Raw genomic sequence first — 12,940 nt, 5'->3', positions numbered from 1 at the left:
GTAGAACAACAACAGAGTTCAACCTGAAGGCGAAGTTATTCCCAGTGATTCAACTTTTGTCCCTTTCATTCACATGATGTTGAGTTAAAAATGGACCCAGGCACAGAAATGAAACCATGGCATTAAACGTCTTATTAATAATTTCATGCACCTTGTAAAATTGAGTGTTTGTTTTTCATTTGTAAGTAAAAAAAAACATACTATAAAAAAACAAGCTGTACACCATAAAAATGTAATGGTAAAAAGTTTATTGTTGCTCTGAGAAACATTTCACAGTAGCATCACCAAGTAAACATAAAAGTTTAAGCGATGTCACCCAGCTTCTAATTATTATTTATTATACTAATCAACAAAAACATAAAAATACAGACGCTATGATGTCCACTTTTCAAACCAGTCTGGCACAGAGGCGAGTTTGTTAATGTGCTGTAAGATGTTTACACGCCCAGAAACAGTTGCTCCCCCAGAGAGAAATCTAGAATTTAAATGTTCTTATAGTAAATCTGATGCCCCAGCTAATAGCTATGTAGCTTAGCATTGATCAAAGACTAGTTGGCTAGGTGACTAGGCTTCTGAGCTAAACCAAACCAACCCATGACACGCTGTAGCTTCATATTGGATATAAAAACTCCTGCAGCATGAAAGCAAATATAGCTCCATTATAATTATAATATATAAGCAGTTATAATATATAACTGTTGAACTAATCCTTTAACAACCCTGCAACATAAACGCCACCTGACAACAGAGTCATATGATATGTGCTTTAAATATTCAACCGTTTGCTTAAAGCAACACTTCAACATAAATGTGTTTACCGATTTCAAAGTCTGCACTGCTACCATTTGGTCTGATTGTTTTTTTGTCTGTTTGTCCTTGAGGTGATGCTGTGTGGTTTACAGTAAGTAAACGGGTAAACTGGAGTCAGCTTAAAACTGTTATCTTTTAAAACCTATTAATCAATTATCCACTTAGTGGACATTTTGGAGATTTTAAATGACTGAGATGAATCCTGTGTTTTTAGTCAGTTGGGTCAAACCAGGCTGATTTTCAGCTTTGCATGTGCAGCTCCTGTAAAACAAAATGCTCCATCTGGGAGGAGGCGCTATGAGCTCAACAGTACATCTGCACATACACAGATTTCAGTGGCACCTGTTTGGACTTTGCTGACTTAAAAATTTCTAATTAAAAAAAAAAAAAAAAAAAAACAAGACACAAAACCCCCTCAGAGTTAATGACCTGTATGAGCCATGAGGTCAAAAAGTGCATATCTGCAGTGTCTGTAAGAAGCCACTGCGTCTGGGGCTTCCTGTGTTCATGTTGGAATTGAAGCGTATTGTTGGAGTAAGCGAGCGTAGCAGACTGTGCACACAGTCTCTGGGAGGATGGAGGAAGGCAGCGGCAGCTCGTTGGTCACGCAGCTCTCACAGAAAAGCCCGCTGCAGTTCTTACACTGTTTCTGCACAAAGAATAAAACAGGATTAAAACAAATCACATACTCAGCATCATTGTTTTAAAGCAGAAACATCAAATTCACAGAAAATCATGTGTCTTAGTTTTCAGAGTTAGAAAAACAAAATAACCATAAAATATATAATAAGAAGGATGGAACTTCATGTTGTGGGTGTAGTTTATCTACCTTGGGAAATGGCTGTTCCCCTAAACTGACTAGTGATACCAGGCTTCCCAACTGTAACCCGGTTATGAGATCAGATCGTGTTCCTGTACCTTTGCCTTCAGCAGTGAGTCGTCCTGTTCGCACATCGAACAGAGCGAAGGTGGACCGATCTCAACGAACGACTCGTCCTGCAGGAAATCCAGCAGTAACAGTGTTAATCAACCCTGTTGTGGGAGATTTGTTATACTGTTATGTTACTCCACTGCCAACCCTTCAACTCACCTGCTCATCTTCATGGTGCGATAAGGATCTTAAAGGACAAAAAGGAAAGTTCATTCAAACAGTGAAGCAGCTTTTACCATCAGGAGTTGTGCAAAGTGAATACTTACAAGCTGGAGCTCAGGCTGCTTTTGTCCTCCTGTCCACTGAGCTGGTCGCTGTCTCTTTTGACCGATGGGGATTCTGGGACAAGCTGCAGTAAAAACACATCAATCAGCTGCTGTGACCTCTGACCCTCATCAGTTACGTGAGCATACGTGAACACACTTACTCCAGGAATGCTCTCCGGAGGCCACCGGTCCTTCTGAGGAGCACTGGGAGGTCTGGGAGGAGGCTCGCTCCTTCGCTCACGCTCCTTTCTCAGCTCCTTCTCCAACTTAGACCTGAGGATAAAAAGGAAAAATATTAGGTAAAAACTGTACAACAATCCTGAAACGAGCGTGGTTGAGTCCTATACACGAACTCAGACTTTACCTGTGCTTCCTCAGCTGCTCCACCTCCACCTGCAGACTCTCGATCTTGTCTCCAAAGTCCTGCTTGAAGAGCCGGTTCGCCTCCAGTGCCAGGTCCCTCTCTCTGTCAGCCTGTTTGCTTCTGGTTTGGGGTGAGCGGGTTAACATAAACTCATGGTGAAATGAAATCAAACGTTGGTGGAAACAAGTGGATGGAAAGAAATGTCAACTAAAAAAGATTAACAAAAAAGACCCATCAAGGACACTTTAGGAAGTTTTAGCCAAAGACGATGAAGCAGGCTGTGTTTGTTTACGGTTTTATTAGCCTAATGATTACTACAGTTTACAACAATGTTATGTTCACATACTATTCAAAATTAATAAATTAATTTTGCCCTTCGCTTGTTATTCCTTCTGGCTCCTGTCCTGGCTTTTGACACTTCACCAAAATGACATCAGGTCTTTTTTCAATCTGTCGGTCTCTAGGGGTTGAAAATGTTCAAGCACAGTCTGTGGTAGTGGTCGAATTCTTTGGGATATTACAGCAAGTCCACCTCCTCCCAAACATCAGGATGTGTTTGTTGGCACGTGAATCACAGTGGACTCTGACTGTCTACGTCTTTCACCTTTGCCAAAAAAAAGCATTAATGGGCTAATGGGAAACATCTACCAAATAAAAGTATAAACATGATGTGGCCGACACATCTGTCAAAGAAACACACGGGCTGAGTGCGAATAGGATGGAGTCAGTCCACACTACTCAAAGCTGATGCTGGAGAGCCACTGCAGGAGGTTGTGGGAAGAGGTTTTTAATTTTCAACAACAAAGGAGCATCGTACAGAAAAGTTAACACCCTAGTTTGATTATTTCTATATTAGGCAGGGTTGTATGTTAGTTGCCAGATGTATAAAGCAGGGGAGCTACTGCTGCAGCTGGAGCAGCGTCCCTGCTGCAGAGTTCAGGTTTTTGGCCTGCTTCACCAAATGTTTGTCACTGATGGGGAAAAAATGATGACGAGGAAAGTGAAAGAGAAAATGACAAAGAGGACAGTCAGAGATTTGTAAAGACGAGGGCCCGTCACTGATTTGAAAAATGATCCCTACCTGGCTTCCAGCTGTTTTATCGTGCCGGTCATCTGGTTGATTTTCTCCTCCAGGCGAGTGATGGCTTCACTCTTCTGTTTGGAGCTGGCATCTACGCTCTGAGGACGAGGCAGTGGTAGATGTGAAAACAGAAGACAACTTCACGTCAGTGATAGTTGTAAGCTTGCGCTTACAACTCTCACTGACTTTCTGTGCAGAACGCCCTGTAGTAATAATGCACACCTGCCTGCAAAATCAACTAGCCCACGCTCAAACAGCATCTCACCTGTGACTTGTGGCTCAGTTGCTGGTTGATGGCACGAAGGTCGTCCAGCTGCTGCCTCAGCTCCACCAGCGCGTCCTGTTTGTCACAGATGTCTTTCTCCAGCATCTTCATGGACAACTCCATCTCCTGCTTCATCCCGATCTGCACCTCCAGCTCTTTCTCTACATCCTGCACAGACACCAGTTTTGACATTTCACATGCTTCACACGCAAGCTGGAAAATCACCTTTATCAGGTTTCACAAATTCCACCAGGAAATCCGTGAGCAGAGGGTTGAGCTACTGAAACTCACCAGTCGAAGCAGAGTTTCCTCTTTGAGCTGCTTGCGCGTCTCGCCCAGCGCTTGCCCGTCGGGCGCTGAGTCGCTTCTTAAAGCCTGCATCAACCACATCAGTACTTTTACGGTCATTAAACACGTAACTGTGATCACTGTGGACATTAGTGAACAGAGGCTCGTCCTTCACCTTCCTGGACTCCAGCTGATATGAGCTCTCCTCCTTTACTCTCTCCACGTCCTCTTGTAAAGTGATGATCCTGTTGTTTGCCACAGCGAGCTGTGGAGAAACCGCCCGATCTGTGAGTGAAGAGCAGCTGCAGCGGTGCCCAGACAAACGTTCTGCTCACCTCCTCAGTTAGCTTTGTGTTGGACTTTTCCAGAGCATCCACCTTGGCCTGGAGATTGTTTACTGATGCACTACAACAAAAGCAGACAATCTTGTTAGTTATTGAGATGTTGACCATGCTGAAGTCGCTTTCTCCTGACCAACCTTAAATGTCTGTTGAGCTCTTCCACATAATTCTTTTGATCGAGTATTGCGGTGATCTGACCATCGCTACAGAGAGAGGGAAAATGATCATCAGTCATCCATAACTGTGTAAGTGTAGAGATCAAGTCTCACTTTATACAGTTGTTTACACTCTGACAAAAATAAACCACGTACACCCAGAGACAAAAGACTAAAGAGGAAGCAGCACTCACCCTTCTGCACTCTTACTACTGTGTCCTCCGTCTTTGAGGTACATTGAGAAATCGATTACCCCAACCTGTAGAAGTCATTACAAAATAAACAAAAATAATCAGCAACAACACAGAATATAAAACACGATTTATAGCAGGGTGTTGCAGCTGCCCCAACACATTAAGGCACCGAAGCAGCAGCTTCCACAGTTGTCCCAAGCAGCTTGAAACAGGTTTCACTTCACTCTATCTACAATAATGTTTCCAAAAACACTAGTCAAGAATCTCGTGTTACTGTGGCTGTAAGAACCTGTGAATCCAGGTCTTCTCCTTTCATGCACAGATTGGCATCAATGACATTTAGTCCAACGAGCAGCCCAGCGATGACGGCTCCCTCCTCCTCCATCATCAACGCGTTGGGCTCATAAAATTCACTACGGAGAGGAGACGAGTTAGAAACAGAGCTGCTATTAAACAACAAATATCAGTAGAAACCACTGATTCGTAAAACACTAAAGAAAAATAAATAAAGTTATAATCTATGTTCCCAACTCCTACAATGTTTTTGTTTTTCTAGACAAAAGTGGAAATTTGCACAGCGTAACCAACACACCTGAGCAGGTCCTTTCTGTTGATGATGGTCTTCATGTAGTCAGAGAGCTTCTTCTGCATCAAGGCCAGTCGTAACCAGGCACGTCCTCTTCCTAGAGGAGTCCTGTAACCAGGGAGGTGGGATGTGAGCACACTAGGAAGCCACCAACTCTGGACAGAAGGCGGGACGACACACTCACTTGAGGCCAGGCAGGTCTTTTACGCTGGCTGTGATCTCTCCAGCCTCAGGTGTCAGTTTCTCAACCAGTTCCAACGCCCCCCAGAACGACTTGTTCTGGCCCAGGAAGGTCTTCTTAGCTGATGGTTGAAACATTTCACTTTGAGAGACACATGTCACTAACTACAGACCAGAGAGACAGAACGGTTGATACAGTTCAAACTCACTGTTTGAGTGAAAACATACTTTTCAGCCCATGTTTGAGGCAGTGCTCCATCACAACGAAGAACTGCTGGAGAGGTGCATAGTCGGAGTCCAGTGTGCGCCCGAGGTTTAGCGCAGACTCAATCAGGCCCTTGATGCTCAGTTTGGCCATGTTCATTAAGTTAAGCCTTTCAATTGCAATCGGATCCTTCGGGTCTAAAAAGAGAAAAGACACGCTGAAACAACCATCAGGAGCATCGACTCCTCAGTCACAGCTGACTTCTCTTTTCTTTAGCACTACAATAACCCATGGTTTCCAGGAAGTTAAGATAACTATAAACAAAACATTCAGCTTTTTAGTTTGAGAGTCAGATGAAAGACCGATGCAGAAAATAGTTTGTCCATTTTAATATGAAGCTTCATGTTATTGTCATATTAAAGTTAGCATTTTTAGTAATTCTAGTGTGATCTTCTTACATGAGCTTATGTCAGTAGACAACAAGCACCGAGAGGCTTTGGTAGTTTTATGCACTGTGTTTGTAAACTACATAAAATATCTGAACTTCTGACACAAAATAACAACAGCAATAAATGCATTTAAGCTCGTTTTTGCTGTATGATGTGAAATAAAATGCAACAACAAGTCAGTCTGGGCTCTGATTCAGTCTGAATCACATAATACAATAAATGTATCTACTTAATAATGAATGTGTATTAATAATACAGTCACTAGCATCAAATTACCAGAAACGTCAATAATATCTGACACTTTACGACTGAAAAGCAAAAGGACAGAACAAATCAATGCTCCACGCTTTGTTTCACAGAACCAACTAGAGTTCTGCACAAAGAAGAAAGAAACAAAATTCAACCTTTTTACAAGAATTTACCAGCTACTGCACAAACGATGCTCAAAACAAATGTCCAACTTCCAAAATTTGAGATGAATAATGAAGCTTCAGTATTTATATTGAGGGTCCATTTCATTAAACACAGTATTATTGAATACTGTAAATGCAGAAAAAACCCAACAAGTCAAACATAACTGTCTAAAGCTGCACTATTGTTACAGTCTTTAATCAATGTTCTCCAGCTGCAGGATTTGACTCAAACCTCCAACCTGCTTTAAACAACATGCAGAGTCCAACCTGCACTTCCTGGTTGCTACGAGGCCCAGCCCTGGCTTATTTACAAGCAACGTCATGCTGCTGTGCAACAGTAAACTGCCTCCTCCGTAGTCCATCATGACACAGCTCAAACTGGACACGTTACCACAGATCAGTGAACGGCGTGGTGTCTGGGGACCTTGTATGACACCACACCCTAACAGAGATCACACAGCCACCAGCAGCCTTCCTAATCTGTCACACTACCTTCATGGGCTGGCTCTGGGTCTGGGGTGAGAGAGATGTCGTTGAGCTCGCGAAGGCACAGCCACTCGCCGTCGACAGACACGCGAAAGTTGCACAGATAAATGGTCTCCCGGGCGGCCTGGGTGATTTTATCGGTGGTGGGAGTCGGCGTCTCGCTCTGAGGCGTCAAATCAGACATGATGACTCAGCTGATGGGAGGCAAAACCAAACCAAACACCACCGATGCAAAAAGGCGAAGTAGCTTTTGTTCCCGCAGCCAGAGAAGGCCCCAAAAAATAACAGGTCAGAGCAAAAAGGGAATCGATGAAAAGGGAATCAAAACAAAAGGGAGTGAAGGCCAAGATGGGGACGGCCCACAGCAGCTCTCAGCAGGTGTTGGAGGGACTACGGCTTTCCTTCCTCTTTATGCCTGCATCCCTCTGTCCTCCGTAGCACAGCTGAAGAGAAAGATGCTGCTGTCTGGAGAAAGGCTGCTCTGCCTTCTCCTCCACCACCTCCTCTTCAGCCTTCAGTGATGCCTTTTGTGCAGACTGGGAATTTAAAATGCAAGAGAGCACCGTGCTGAAAAAGAAAAGTCACAGCCCTCCTCCAGTCAGCTTAGCACCGGCTCACACTCATTGGACTGGTGCACCGCAGTGAATGCACTGGGTGGGTGTTGACCAAGATGGCCGACAGTAGTGTTGGCTACAGCAACACACGGTCACGTGAGCAGATGGTGCATGCGTAAAAAAGGGGGGGATGGTGCTGGGGTCCCCAGAGCACTCACACAAGCTAATGGTGCAGCAGAGGGCTCATCTGTCTCTCAAGCATCAACAGGGTCCTGTGACCTAAAACACAGGCCTGGTTTGTGACGGAGCAATTACTGAACTGGCTGCAGCAGCACAGCGGAAACAGCTAGTAGTAGCTCAACAGAGGATACAAGGCCAAAGGTGCTGGACGCGTGGCACCAACACCTGCAGTTTCTCATCGCGTGTGTAGGCCTGAACAAGGAAATACAAAGTTTTAAGATAAAATGTCACTTCAAGGGATAATAGAAAAAGCAATGGGACAATAAAAATAGAGCATTTACAGCATGTGAGCTATTGCAGCTGAGCTTCTCCAGAACCAGGACGAGTGCAGTGTTTCCAAATGGACTCAGTCCTCAGCACCAACAAAAAGCACTGAGGTGTGGAAGAGTCATGAAAACGGAATCTGCCTAATCAAGCTTCATTCATTACAGACTGACAGAGGAAGCAGCCTGGGCTCCACCTGATGATCTGACATCCATTAATGAGATGGACATGAACACTCCTCTAGGCTTTGTAATAATAATAATAATAATAATAATAATAATAATAATAATAATAAATATTATTATTATTATAGTGGAACTTTATTGATCCCACATGATGGATTTATCAATAACTATATAAATAAATAATAAAAACACTTCCCAGTGTCCTTTGAATGACCAAAGTCTGACTTCATCCGACACTGGAGAAGATTTTGGGTGATTTCTTTACACCGAGTGACACACACCAGTACTACTACTAAATAGAAAACACTCCCTAATGACAAAATTACACGAGTGCTAAGTTATAGATGTTTGATTGGTTCTTGTGAACACACAAGCTGAGTCTACACATCAGCAAACCACGGGTAGAAAGCAACGAGGCTGTGAACACATCAACACACAGGAAATCCAGCAGTGCAGCGGTCATAAGGCTGAGTATCAGTGCACCTCACGGATTTAAGCTAGGTGACCTCGCTGACATACGACACACGTGACACCTACCGCAGGACAGTGAGCTGTACGTGCACGTGATTCTTAATAGCATCATAGATTTCTTTGGGCGGAAATGGCCAGTAAGTTGTTTGAGCACTGACCAAAGTTCGCTAACACCGAGCAAGCAACTAACTAGTACAGCTGCCATCAGTGCTAAATGGGTCACCAGCGATGACAGCAGAGGCTAGCGCTTAGCACTCACTTCTGTTTTTGGAGTCGACTCTTTCGATCTTGAAGTCGTACTGTCGAAGCGAAGTGGGCGACCGCGACCCAACCTGAGCCTTCCCGAACCTCAGGTTGGACGAGTTTAACGCCTCCTTGAAGTAAATCACCGATGTCGGAGAGAGGGTCTCATCCGGACTGTCAACGTGTCCGTTTTCATCGGAGGAATTCAGCATGTCAGAACTTTGGGAAGCCTCCGAAGAGGACTGCAGAGGTGCATCCCCCAGCGGCGCGTCCCGCTCCGCCATCCTGCTCCGGACAAATTCACTTCATGTGACCAGCGGTGGACTGTCAGTCAGCAGGGGGCTAACGTTAGCTAGCTGGCTGTGGTTAGCTGTTAGCTGTGGCTGCCCATCGCCGCCGCGGCTAGCAAAACAATCAAAATGCCCGGTAATGTCCCCAGAATCCGTGTAGTGGTCACTCGGCTTCACGCCCTTCCCTCCACGGTCACCTCTTGACCCGGAAACCGCTGGGTGTTAGCATTTCACTCCAATCTGGTGCTAATTTCGCGAGAGTTTGTTCGCTGTGTCAGCTTTATAGTAATCCGTACACAGGACCAGAGATGCTGCGAGACGCCAAGATGAGTCACTGGTCGTAAACCCAAGGCCTAGACTAAACCACCCAATCTCCCATGATCCACTGCGGTTCCCGCCGAGGCCTCTATGCCCCTTCCGATCAATACACTCTCTGGTAAACTTCTAGCGCATATCAGCCGTAGCAACCAACAATCCTTACATTAACGCGAAAGACATAGCTGCAATAAGCTACAATCTTATTTAAAAATATGTATAGCTACTAAACAGTATGTTCCGCTATTTTCCCTCCTGCTATTCTTAATGTGAAAAAAGAATAAATATGCCTCATGTGCAATACCTATAAATAACTAGTAGGGGGAGAAGCAAATCTAATTAAATGGATGTAGGTACATATGAATATGAGTTTTTTCTTTTACTGATTCATAATTATAAATATAAAAAACAAGAACATTAATTACAATCATTGCGTGATTACATATTAGGTCTAAATGAAGACAAGCTAAGTTTGCTGGGAATAAAGGCAAAGCAAAGACAGCAAATTCACACTTTTCACACACCTTAATGTCACCCAGTGGGAGGATTTCTCCATCACTGATTAATGTTTTTTGATGACTCAATGACTCAGTTAGTTGGTCCATAAATCACAAGGAATTTCAACAGATTTGGCACGTGAGGCTGTGCACCTCTCATGACCTCGTGAACACAGTCAAGGTCATATGGGCTTTAATTATTGCATTTTCTCTCGAAGGTTTTTGTTTTTCTTCCCTAATTTTCTGATTCCAGGTTAAGACACATTAAAAAAATAAAAGTTCTATATTTGTCAGTCCAATACCAACAATTGCAATACAGTTGGAATTTGGAAGTGAATACCAGAAGAGTTAGTGGATTTTGCTATCTTACTATCTTGTAAATGCCTGGAACTTCTGGGAAGAGCTGAAATAGTATAATATTTTTGTTACAACAATATGATTGATTCAAAGACAAACGTTGATAATGTTGTGGGTTATTTTTGTTTTATCTAGTTGTTAAATATACTTTGATTAATTACAAATTCAGATGAGTGGTTTATAGCTCTGATGCATCTTTTGTTTTGTTTCCAGAATTTGTGACAACATAGAGAACAACACTGCCTGAAAAATTATAATAAATATCTGATATGTCTTTACCATAAATGTAACAATCACTCCAGTTTATTAATTATAGATAATTTCTGGTAAAATAGTGTATGAATTATTGAATGAATCACCAAAGCCTTTACAATATGTTGCATTTTGTAATTTTCCAGTTTTAATTATGTTTTTGAAATGAAGTATAAACCACATACAGTACTTTAGGTATTTCAGAGAATTTGAAGGAGGATCTACGTTTCACAGAACAATTTCAGATCAAAGACACAAGCGGAAACAAAATAAAGCCTTGTGGATAGAAAACAGGGATCAAAACAGCAGCATCACGTAAATGCAAACTATGGAGAGTATTTCAAACTACAAAGAGAGAAAACGCTGACGCAAAGACTCCTCAAAGCCTCTTTTAAAGGAGAAATCAAGTCAGACATGTTTTGTTTTTGAAGTTTAATTTGAGTGAACCAGGAGGAATGTTTTAGACCTTATTCTAGCTTAAAGTCTTTGTGTCTGTGTTCACTATTTCCTGCAAACAACACCTGTCGTATATTGGGGGCAAACATGAAAACGCTGACAATCCAGTGAATGTAAATGTGCCAACATCGCACCTGTGGTGCTCGATCATTCTGACGGACACCAGTCTCACCCTCACCTGGTGTTATCGGTGCAAACATCAAACAAATCTGAACTTTTCAACAGAACTTGTAAGTGAAGGAGGTAAATTCACGGGATGGACATCAATAACCTAAAAACGACAAGTCTGAGCTGGAAATGTTGTGTATGTGTAATAAGCATATATCAGTATTTGGAGTCATATGACAAACAGCCTCCAGTACTTGATGCTACAATAGAACATCAAAAGCAAATCAAATTGGTCTCTGTTAAAAGGTGTGATATCACGTTAGCCTCTGGTTCTATAGTTCAGGCTAATTATGCCTCACAGGAGTTTCCTTGAAATATTCAGTCAAACCATCAACACACACATCACCAACCAGCTGAAGCAGTAAAGTGACAAAAGTGGAAGACTCTGAGTGTTCAGATTCTGGCTGATCTGAACAGGACGAGTGGGTCCGACCGACACATGAGGGGAATCAGCTGATGCACAGACTGTGGGGTCAACGAGGGGGAACTTCCCCAAACACAAATACCTGAACAAAGCTCTGTCAGGTGCTGTGTGAGAGGTAAGATCCTCTGTTGAAGGTGATGAAAATGTGGGAGCTTCAAGCTGAAGATGCATCACCTCCACGCTGGAAGATCACACCAAGGTCGTAGCATCACTCACTGTGGGAAAGTCATCGAGTCATCCTGAAAAGGAAAAACAGGAGCGCGTCCTCTGTTGTCACGGTTGAGGGTTAAATTGAAGTTAATGACTCATCTGGTCCCACGCTCAGCCTTTTGGACTTTGAATCCACTGATTCAGTTCAAATCTCAGCTCGCTGGTTAATGTGTATGTGGCAGTGACTGGGATTTTGTAGTATTTAACAAAAAATTAAATTTTATTTAAATTTGAAGCACTTCTGCTGAACCTCTACTGACATGAGGTTAAAGGTCTTGAAAAGAAACATGCACACAATACGTTTGAACTGAACATCTTTTAGTGTAGCAATAAAATGTTCTTCAAGTTTATATGTTCGTGACAGCAGTGTCAACGTAAAGCCTTGACAACGTGTACAGGGCTCTTTACCAGCGTAGATTAGGTCAGGTTAAGCTTTTGAAACGCTTTCTGGTGCTCAGATCAAGACAGAGACACGTTTACTGATAAAATGTTGAAAATGTTGCCAATTAGGACAAACTAATACCTAAATCGTCGTCGTTGTAAGACCCGCTTATGGTTCAACTCTCTACGTGTCGTGCCTCGTGTCGCCAACAGATGGCGCTGTAGACACGAATCCCAAAGTTTCCTCTGTGCAGACGCACCACTGAGGAGGAGAAATAATTAGTTAGTTAAGGAATATTACAGGAGTAACTGTTCTGTTTATTTCTGGACTAATAACACAATACAGTGCAAAACACTGTAATAATAAAAACCTTTGTCTCCGATAGATTCAGGCCAAAAGCGCCTGGACACCTGTCGTTGCGCAGTCAGCAATATATCGGGTACCGGTCACATCCTGCGCGTTCGTTCTTCCACTAACGACCACATGTTTATGTTGTGCGGCTGCGTGTGTGATTCACGCCGTGACCTGCGTGTTCCTCGTTGACCCGGCGTGGAGCTGCCGTCCTCGGTGCTGAGGCGGTGCCGGTGCGGCGGCGCAGCGCTCTGACCTCCCACCGGA

The 12,940-nt window shown here is 43.3% G+C and overlaps 1 protein-coding gene across 4 annotated transcripts; it reads right to left on the bottom strand.

Moving 5' to 3' along the window:
• Positions 1-231: 231 nt before the first annotated feature.
• Positions 232-9,772, bottom strand: rufy3 (RUN and FYVE domain containing 3). 4 transcript variants are annotated; one of them, XM_029161948.3, is made up of 18 exons: positions 8,988-9,772; positions 5,690-5,863; positions 5,466-5,583; positions 5,288-5,389; positions 4,985-5,108; positions 4,696-4,760; positions 4,484-4,549; positions 4,341-4,410; positions 4,181-4,270; positions 4,009-4,092; positions 3,718-3,885; positions 3,453-3,550; positions 2,372-2,491; positions 2,169-2,280; positions 2,008-2,090; positions 1,901-1,928; positions 1,729-1,806; positions 232-1,459 (listed from the first exon to the last, which is right to left on the bottom strand). In XM_029161948.3, the coding sequence occupies exons 1-18, from the start codon at positions 9,253-9,255 to the stop codon at positions 1,316-1,318; spliced, it is 1,992 nt and encodes a 663-aa protein (XP_029017781.1). In that variant the 5' UTR covers positions 9,256-9,772; the 3' UTR covers positions 232-1,315. The 4 variants fall into 4 exon arrangements, with proteins under 4 accessions (XP_029017781.1, XP_029017782.1, XP_029017783.1 ...); XM_029161949.3 differs by lacking the exon at positions 8,988-9,772 and adding an exon at positions 7,021-7,691; XM_029161950.3 differs by lacking the exons at positions 232-1,459; positions 1,729-1,806; positions 1,901-1,928; ... (1 more) ...; positions 2,169-2,280; positions 2,372-2,491 and adding an exon at positions 2,653-3,342 and having other exon boundaries at positions 8,988-9,760.
• Between the last annotated feature and the right edge of the window lie 3,168 nt (positions 9,773-12,940).

Source organism: Betta splendens, chromosome 9 (assembly GCF_900634795.4).
Source record: "Betta splendens chromosome 9, fBetSpl5.4, whole genome shotgun sequence".
Lineage (NCBI taxonomy): Eukaryota > Metazoa > Chordata > Actinopteri > Anabantiformes > Osphronemidae > Betta > Betta splendens.
Note: the sequence above shows the minus strand (reverse complement) of the source record. Positions and strands in the feature narration are given on the sequence as shown.